Genomic DNA, 9,256 nt, shown 5'->3' on the forward strand with positions numbered 1-9,256 from the left:
ATGAAAGAACTTATGAGATTAATTAAAGTAAAGTAAATTAGACAACTAGTTAGGACAAATGTAAAGTGTTTTCTGTATTTTTATGTGTTCTTTACCATGTAAGAAATAGGTCAGCAGGACAGCCACACTAGAGGTTATGGTTACAGAATTGATCAAGAGAACATCTTCGACATAGTTGCGATTAGCATACATTTGAATAATCACATATACAGTCCAAGTAGCAGCACATGGAACAAGGTTGCATGTCATGACTTTTGCTGAAAAGATTTCATGTGTGATGTACCAGCTTCAGCTTCCATAGACCCATCGAATAAATAATGGGCACAATAATAGAGCTAAGCTTAGATCATTATTACCTGCAGTAAGGAGAAAACAAATCAAAATACATCGAATTAAACACATCCAAATTATGTCTTCATCGTGGTCCACGTTTATGCTTTAGAACCGATATTAAGCATGTGTTTTGGGTTAGTGTCTAATTCTATTATCATCTAAACCAGTGATGTAGTGCACATATTTGAATTCAAATGATGATCTAAGCTACCATGGTACACTTACTAGCATTTGCTACAAAGTGCACCTAGGCAGACTCTCCTTATTTGCTACAAAATTTATTCATGTGCAAAAATAAAGATCTTATATGTCGGGCACAGTCTAAGACATTGTGATCTACAACCACGATTTGGTACATTCTAGTCCAAACCCAAGTAATTGGTAGGCCTCTCTTGATCTACATGTTCCGAATGGCTAGCTAGCTTGATGGCCAGTGGCACGAATGACAATGCGAACTGTGGCGAGGGGCTACGCAATGCGGGGTCATAGCTGCCTCTCTCAGAAGTGCTGCTAACGCAAATGCGATGAGGGAGAGCCCATGGCCATGACGAACGGCGCGTGCACACTCCTTGGTCAGGTGTTTGTGCTCCTGGATAGGTGTTCACGTTATTGACCAGGTGTGGCCGCGCCCTCACAGCGGCACTGTGTCTGCGCGTGTGGGTCTGCGACACAACGTATTCGTGTGATTAGCTATACAGCTAGCTCGCATCACATCGTCGACGACGACAGAATGAGTGTGCTTGCATGGGTCTGGATCAAGGCATGCACCGTGCTTGGCCATGGTGGATCGGCATTCGTTGCCCAGTGGTGTAGCCAAGGGGTAGGCCGGGTGGGCCCCGGCATACCCAAGATCCAGCAAAGCTCATGTAGTATTGGGATTCAAAATAAATTTTTTTCCTCAGTTAGCACATGTCTTGGTACAAGCCATGTTTCTCTCTGTCCACCATGTCAAGGTGATTCACATGTGCACTCCCCTGCAATCTCTACCAGTTTTTCTCCATCCTCTCCCAAACCATAGAAGAATATATCAAGACAATCAGACATCTAGTTATCTTTTTTATAAAAACATCTAGTCATCTTATATCAATAAATTAAAATTTTTAGTTTACAATTGGTATGAGTGTGCTACTTAAATGTGATGATATTCCATGTGAGATCTAAGAACTGCAAGTACCTTGCTATAAATTGTGTTCCTTGCTCGTGGGAAGGTATTTTTTGAAATAACTGAAATCTAGTTTATTCTTGCTTAATGAAGTCATATCTCAATTCATTTTAGTACATGAGTTAGTAAAATTATGAAAATGAGTGAAGAAATTACATCTCTTTTATTAAATGTGCACCGATACTATTTAAGGTGTTATGAGATATATATTATCATACTTTTATTTATTTTATATTTATGTATATCAAATTGTTAGATAAATTTATAGTTACTTATTGAATCGTTCTATAAATTATATCAAATTGTATATGGTAGCAAATGTACGACATACCCTACGTTAAAATCCTAGATATGCAACTACCGTGGCTGTGGTTTGGTTGTGTGTGGACGGGCTAGCTTATCCTGGCGGCTCAGCAGGCAAGTCAGTAAGTCAATGGTAAAGGCGTAGGTCAGACAAGCAAACAAGGCAAAGCCATCACTACCGGATTTCCAAACTTTGCCGAGTGTCAGTTACACTCGGCAAAGGACATGTTACACTCGGTAAAGTATTTGCCGAGTGTAACACTCGGCAAAGTATTTGCCGAGTGTAACACTCGGCAAACAATCCCACGGCAATGCGGACTTTGCCGAGTGTCGTATCACGGGCACTTGGCAAAGGATTTGCCGAGTGCCCTGGCACTCGGTAAATAAGCCACGTGGCGCCACCCCTGGTCCGGCGCTTTGCCGAGTGTCCTAGTCCGACACTCGGCAAAGTCCCCGCGCCGGGGGGCCCGCCATGTGGCCGCTTTGCCGAGTGTTGGATTATGGCACTCGGTAAAGTGCCCGCGTCAGGGTGCGGCCACGTGGCTATTTTACCGAGTGCTGGCACTCGGCAAACTTTCAAATCTTTGCCGAGTGCCAGTACTTTAGCACTCGGCAAAGTTGCTGCGCTGCTGACCTGGGCAGGCCCCTTTGCCGAGTGTTTTGGCTTAAACACTCGGCAAAGTGGTGAATTTTTCTTTTTTTGTTTCTGTTTTCTCTGTTTTTCCATACAAATACGACAGAAATATATATGAATGCAGGTCATTACAGGCAGTTATAGTCCATCACATATAATTGACAATTACGAGAATGGCATCGATACAAATAACACAGTCCATCACATATATCACAAGTCCAATACATAACACGAGTCCGATACATAACACAAGTCCATCACATAGAATATAGTCTGATACGTATAATAAGTCCAATACAGTAGTACTACAAGACACTCACTGCTCAGGTCTGGGGGACGAAGATGGCCACTGGGCCGCCGGCGAGTTCTGGTCCGGAGGAGGATTGTTCGATGCGTTCCACGACTGATTCTGCAAATAGGAACATATAAATTGAAGAAGCATAACAAAAATATAATAATATCTACAAACAAAGCATACTCACGGGGCCACAAATAAAAAGAAGAGACTGTGACTATTTTATGTTCTACTATTATACACATAGGCCACAAATAGTCAAAGTCCAAAGATCATGGACTCAATATAGCAGGTTGCATAATGGACAGTACAAGAAGAAACTATAAGAACTATAAGCAAGCTGGATGTCCAATTGTGAGCTTCTAGTTCCTGTGCGTGCATCTTAAGTTCTTGACATTAAACAGTGGCCACATTAGGACCAACTATTTGTTATTGAGCAGGATATAGTACAACGTATCATAATTCAAAAGAGCACAAAAATCATATACCGCTACCGTTTTCCCTTATCGACGCAGTACTATGAAGATTAAATATCGAGCTGAACGAACGAGATCTGATTCTGCGGGATCGCCAATAAATTGAAGAAGCATAACAAAAATATAATAATATTTACAAACAAAGCATACTCACGGGAGTGTCAGAAGGTCCTGCAGGAAAGTAAGGCTGAGCTGGTAAGATGAAGGGAGGAGGCAGCGTCGCATAGTTCATCGACGCGCCATGTCCTTGCATCCAGGTGACCATGCTCTGCAACATAACCGACTGCTCCTCCCTCAGCTTCCGCTCCTGCTCCAACTTGGCCTCGATCTCCATTCGGCACCTCCTCTCCTCCTCAAACTTTGCCTCCATCTCGGCGTACAAGATTTAAAGCTCCATGTTACAATACGAAGCAAAATTTCATTTTAATCATAGAACAGCAACCAAATCTAAACTAACCTGTCTCTGGTGCACGCTAGCCACTGAAGTCTCAGGCCGTAGGCGTATGGGCGGGGTCGAGTCGGTGGTACTTGCCCTAAGCTGCGAGAGACCAGGCGTACTCGCCGTGTCGACCAAGCTGTTGGCGATCAAGTACCGCCCGTGCTTCTTCCCTTGTCCCGCCCTCATGATGGCTTCTCCGGAGAGTGGCGCGGTGGTCGGATCCCAAGTCTCCCCGTGGAGCGCCCTTCCCACCTCCGTGTACGCATTGATGCGCGCGTGGATGCTTGGGTTTGTGTATGCCTCTGGTGGAGCCGCCGGGTTGTAGGCCACGTCCGACTTCGCCCTGCCCATGTGAGACATGGCGTACGCCGTGAAGTCGTTGCAAGACTGGCCTGGATGAGACTCCGACTGCCAAGAAGTCAACAAGATGATTAGTAAGAATTAAAAATATAGTTTTAGAAAGAATGAAGAAATTAGTGAACTTACCCAAGTATTCTTGTACTCGCCGAGGCTAAGGCTCCCTTGATGATGTGCCGGACCCGGCATCATCAAGCGGCGCTCCCGGCATAAGGCGTGCTGGCGGGCCCAATCCTCGCTGATCCACTTGTCCACCATCATAGACCAGCACTCAGCCTTGTTTGCACACCAGTTCGGAGGCACCTAAACGTAATAAAGTGCATGACATATTGTATTATCAAATACAAGATAAATGAATAGAGATGACATTTATTTACCCTTAAGTACTGGTCTCGCGTGAGGAAGATGTCCCTTGCGGCTGGTTTCTTGACACTCCTCTTCTCGTACTCGGCGCAGTACACAACGACGGCCTGGATACGCGCCTCGTAGTGCATGTCCTTCACCAGCTTGTAGCAAGCCTGGTGAGCCAGCTCGTTCGCCCGGGCCTCATAGCCTTCCTCGCACCTGTAGAAATCCTGCATATATACCCACAAGATAATTGCAATCATTATTCCAAAAATTGAAACAGAATGCGATATTTCAACCATTTTAGTACGAGGATGACTTACCCACAACTCCCCGACCACCCGCCTCGCTTTGGTGTTGAAGTTCCTTCCTTCGCGATCAGTAGCGTCCGGGCTGGCCATGTAGTGGTCCCACGTGTATGCCGGCTCCAGCACCCCGGCATGCATCACGAGCCCGGGGAAGTGCAGCCGGCACAAAAGACCCAAGATACCATTGGGCTTCCGTTTGTGCACACCAGGCTGCACAAAAAACCACCCCCTGCAAGAGTGTTTAAGGTAAAATTTTAATTAGTATTGCAATTTTAAATATATGTAATGCATAATAAATAAGTACTAACATACTTACTTAGGCTCTAGTGGCCGAATCATCAGGCGTCTCGCTAGAGGTATCGGACGTCGCGGGAGTTGCGACGGTCCACGCAACCACACCACCCGCTCATCTCCTGCCGCCCCCTCCTCGTCCTCCTCCTCGTCCTCCTCGTCCCCCTCCACGTGCTCCTCCTCCTCGCTCCCCTGGTCCTCCACCCTCTCCTCCTCCTCCTCCTCGGCCTCTACAGGAGAAGGGGTCCTCTCCCTCCTCCCCCTCCTCCCACTACCTCCTCCTCCACCCCTCCCTCTCTGTCTCCCTTTCGCTCCCCCTCCTCCACCACCTTTGCGAACACTACGGCTCCCGGACCCCTCGGGTGCGTCGGACCCACTACCGCCTCCTCCACCACTGCCTCTGTACAAGGAGCTCAACCAAGTCATCTTTTGGCCGCCTGGCATCTTTGTTTAGTTACCTGAAATCAAAAGGAGTGAACGAATTAGTCAGGATAAACAATACTTGCAAATAAATAAAAATAAAAAAATATAACTAGAAATTAACATAATATATATTAAATATTGCGAGTCCTACATGTTTTAAAAGTAGTCATCATAATCGGGATTAGCTGGATCGTAATCCTCATCATCACCATCAGCTATGTCAACATAACCAGCAGAATCCGAAGGAGTAATGTCGTCTTCACTGTCTCTGCCTAAACGTAGTCGCTCTAGTAATTGTAAGTCCTGAATATTTTGAACCTCATCTCCACCTTCCTCATCAACTTCCCTTTCATTGTCGACTTCCATTCCAATCTCGTCGGATAAGTCTATCACGAAACTGCCTTGTAGCCCTTCTTCTTGAAAAAACTCTCCATCATTGTTGTAATCTTCGTTGTTTGGGAGAGGTAGTTTGCCGTGTGGCGATACTTTATACACAACATCCCAACCCCGAAGACGGTGGTCGGATTGGCACGGGTATGAGAGATAATAAACTTGTATGGCTTGTTGAGCCACAATGTACACATCTTCGCCTTGTAATGTTGAATCCTGTCGAATTTCGACTAGGCCAACACTAGGGGTATGTCTTGTTAATGTTGGATCAAACCAATGGCATTTGAAAATGACTGGAGTGAGCGGTACAGAACCATGAAACTTGATTTCGTATATTTTTTCAACTCTTCCGTAATACTCGACTCTGTCTTGACCTAGCGTAAAAACACTGGTATTAGTGGTTCTTCGATTGGGTCGACTCTGCTCGTATGTCATTGTGTGGAAGCGATATCCATTCACATCATAAACGTTAAACGACTTGACCCTGTAGCTAAAACCATCGGCAACCTGTCTCAACTCGGCACTCATGGATGAATCAGTTTGGCCCTGCAAGCGTATGCACGATAGTTTGTCATATAGTTCGAGGACAACGAAATGGAATAGAACTATGAATTCAAGACTACCTTCTGTTGGAACCAATAAATGAAATCGGGTTGTGAATTTCCCGCGCCATTCTTAAGAAGACTCTCCATTTCTATCGGGGTTGGAGCCCTTGAGCGACGCCAAAATAGTCGTTGAAATTCGCTATATCAAAAATGACAAAGAGGGTTGTATGCTAAGTAGCGGAAACTTGTGAAACGGAAACTAGTGAATTGGGCACAATGTTGAGTACTTACACAATATACGGCTCCACCTCGGAAAGGTTGGTCAACACGTATAGCATGATACGGCGCCACTCTTCATGGTTCAAGGTCTTGTACCTCGCATCACTTGCACTTCCAAGTTGTCCTCGGAAGATGCTGAGACTCGATTCATTATCGCCAGCATTGTAACGAGGGGGTGGATTATGCACGCTGGGAAGATTGTCACCATAGTATTTGGTTGTGAAGTTTGACACCTCCTCCAAAATATATGACTCTGCAATAGAAGCTTCAATTTTACATTTATTTTTGCATTTCGTTCGAAGGACGTTCTGACATCTCTCAATTGGATAGCACCAACGGTACTGCACAGGCCCCCCATCCGTACCTCATACGGAAGATGTAGAAGCAAATGCTGCATCGAATTGAAGAAGGCGGGTGGAAAGATCTTCTCCAGCTTACATAGCAACACAGGGGCCACTTTTTCCATGTCCAAAATAACGACCCGAGATAACTCCTTAGCACACAGCTGGCGGAAGAAATTGCTCAACTCTGCCAACACTCGCCATATATTATCAGGGAGATAGCCTCGAACCATCACAGGAAGAAGCCTCTCAATCCATATGTGGTAGTCATGACTCTTCAGCCCGTTGATTCGCATCGTAGCCAAATTAACTCCCCTCCTCAGATTCGCTGCATACCCATCTGGAAATTGTAAATTTTGGATCCACTCTAGTGCTTCCTTTTTTTGGGGCCTCGTTAGGACGAAATCCGCTGGAGTCTTCCTCCATTGCCTCCCTGGTCTCGGAATCTTCATTTCGTATCTTGGTCTATCGCACAACGTTGCCAGATCCACTCGAGCCTTGATGTTGTCCTTCGTCTTATCAGGAATGTCCATGACAGTTCCAAAAAGTGCCTCGCCCCAATTCTTTTCAGTGTGCATGGCATCAATATTGTGTGGAAGAAGGAGATCATTAATATAGGGAAGCCTCCACAAGCCAAAGACCTGAGTCCAAGAATGTTCTTCGCCATATCCCACAAAACCACCTGCATCATTGACCTCGAGAGCATCTATCTGAGCATGAAGCACGGCACCCGTCAGCATCTGCGGTGCAGATTGTGTAACTACGACACCTTTCGTGAAGTTCTTAATGTCTCTTCTAAATGGATGGTCAGCAGGAAGGAATTGTCGATGTTTGTCAAACGACGAATACTTGCCCCCCTTTCTCAACCAAATAAACTGCAGAGTTGCCTTGCATGTTGGGCATGGGAACTTTCCATGAGTACACCACCTGCAGAAAATGCCATACGCTGGGAGGTCATGCAGAGAGTAGTGGTACCACACATACATTCTGAAGTTTGTCTTTGTCGCTCGGTCGCACGTCCACACCCCCTCCTCCCATGCTTTGATCAACTCATCAATTAGAGGCTCCATGTAAACATTCATTTTATTCCCTGGGTGCTCAGGAATAATCAACGACACAAATATGGTTTGTCGTTGAAAAAGAACGCCGGGGGGGGGGGGGATTCAAGGGAATAACGAACACGGGCCAACATGAGTACGATGCGGCCATCATACCATAAGGATTGAACCCATCGGTTGCCAGCGCAACACGTACATTACGAGCTTCTTTAGCTTTCTCATGATGAATCTCATCAAAATGAGTCCATGACTCACTGTCAGAGGGATGCACCATCTTATCTGGGTTGTATCGAACACCTTTTTTGTGCCATGTCATCTGTTTCGCGGTTTCCTCGGTCATATAGTCTTTGGATCATCTGAATGAACGGAAGGTAACGTACGATTTTCACAGGAATCGTGAGCTGCCTCTTAGGCTGACCGTCACCAGCATCCACCTCCAGGAATCTTGAGGCTTTGCATTTTGGACAATAAGTTTCAGCCTCGTGCTCTTTCCTAAATAAGATGCACCCATTAGGACAAGAATGTATCTGCTCATATGGCATCTTCAGTGCACTAAGGATTTTCGTCGCCTGATACATTGTCTTGGGCAGAATGTGATCTTCCGGAAGAATGCTCCCAAAAACGGTCAACATACTATCAAAGGCGTCTCGGCTCAGGCCAAACTGGGACTTTAAGGCCATAAGGCGTCCTATGCCGTCCAGCTGAGAAACCTTTGTTTGGCCGTGAAGAGGTTTCTGTGCCGCCTCCAACATCTCATAAAACACCTTTGTGCTTGCCTCTGGCTCCTCATGCGGTCCTTCACCGAAATGTGCCTCCTCATAGTCGTCTAACATGTCTCCAATCCCACCAGCAGCATCACATTCATCGATGCGTTGCCTCACGACCTCGTCCCTCATACGATGGGCTTCACCATGAAAGATCCACCGGGTATAGTCTGGCGTAAATCCATAATTGACAAGATGTTCGCCCATGACCTTCTTTGTCTTTCGTTTCTGGTTTCCACAACTCTTGCAGGGACACCACATGAATCTCGACCCTTCAGCTTGCACCCATGCCCCTTCCAAGAACTCGTTCGTCTTCTCAATCACTCATTGGTCATGCTAGCTCGAGTTACCCGGCCGGTGTACATCCACTCACGGTCATCCATCTTCCAAGATATCAGCGACTACTATCAAATTTAAATGCATGTAGAAGTTCGGCTTAGACTCTAGTAGGTAAAGATAGGTCCTAATCCCACCCGACCATACGTAGATGAGGTCAGTTTCCATGATCCCCTC

At 45.9% G+C, this 9,256-nt stretch overlaps 1 protein-coding gene and 1 long non-coding RNA gene across 2 annotated transcripts; both read right to left on the reverse strand.

The window, feature by feature from the left end:
- Positions 1–3,630: 3,630 nt before the first annotated feature.
- LOC120710115 lies at positions 3,631–5,719 on the reverse strand. The gene is made up of 5 exons (XM_039995783.1): positions 5,685–5,719; positions 4,668–4,881; positions 4,377–4,574; positions 4,129–4,302; positions 3,631–4,050 (listed from the first exon to the last, which is right to left on the reverse strand). The coding sequence occupies exons 1-5, from the start codon at positions 5,717–5,719 to the stop codon at positions 3,631–3,633; spliced, it is 1,041 nt and encodes a 346-aa protein (XP_039851717.1).
- Positions 5,720–6,133: 414 nt separating this feature from the next.
- On the reverse strand, positions 6,134–6,878 carry LOC120710037. Its single transcript, XR_005689808.1, has 3 exons — positions 6,593–6,878; positions 6,380–6,500; positions 6,134–6,302 (listed from the first exon to the last, which is right to left on the reverse strand). It is a non-coding gene; the product is annotated as an uncharacterized LOC120710037 (long non-coding RNA).
- Between the last annotated feature and the right edge of the window lie 2,378 nt (positions 6,879–9,256).

Source organism: Panicum virgatum, chromosome 5K, assembly GCF_016808335.1.
Source record: "Panicum virgatum strain AP13 chromosome 5K, P.virgatum_v5, whole genome shotgun sequence".
NCBI classification, from domain to species: domain Eukaryota; kingdom Viridiplantae; phylum Streptophyta; class Magnoliopsida; order Poales; family Poaceae; genus Panicum; species Panicum virgatum.

What these genes read in the sequence shown, in the direction of transcription:
- LOC120710115 (XM_039995783.1), bottom strand. Translation starts at nt 5,719, where the DNA reads ATGAAAGGGAAGTTGATGAGGAAGGTGGAGATGAG. An exon ending in ATGAGGAAGGTGGAGATGAG is followed by an intron (nt 4,882 to 5,684) that starts GTTCAAAATATT and finishes ACACTCTTGCAG; the next exon opens with GGGGTGGTTTTTTGTGCAGC. An exon ending in GCGAGTACAAGAATACTTGG is followed by an intron (nt 4,051 to 4,128) that starts GTAAGTTCACTA and finishes ACTTCTTGGCAG; the next exon opens with TCGGAGTCTCATCCAGGCCA.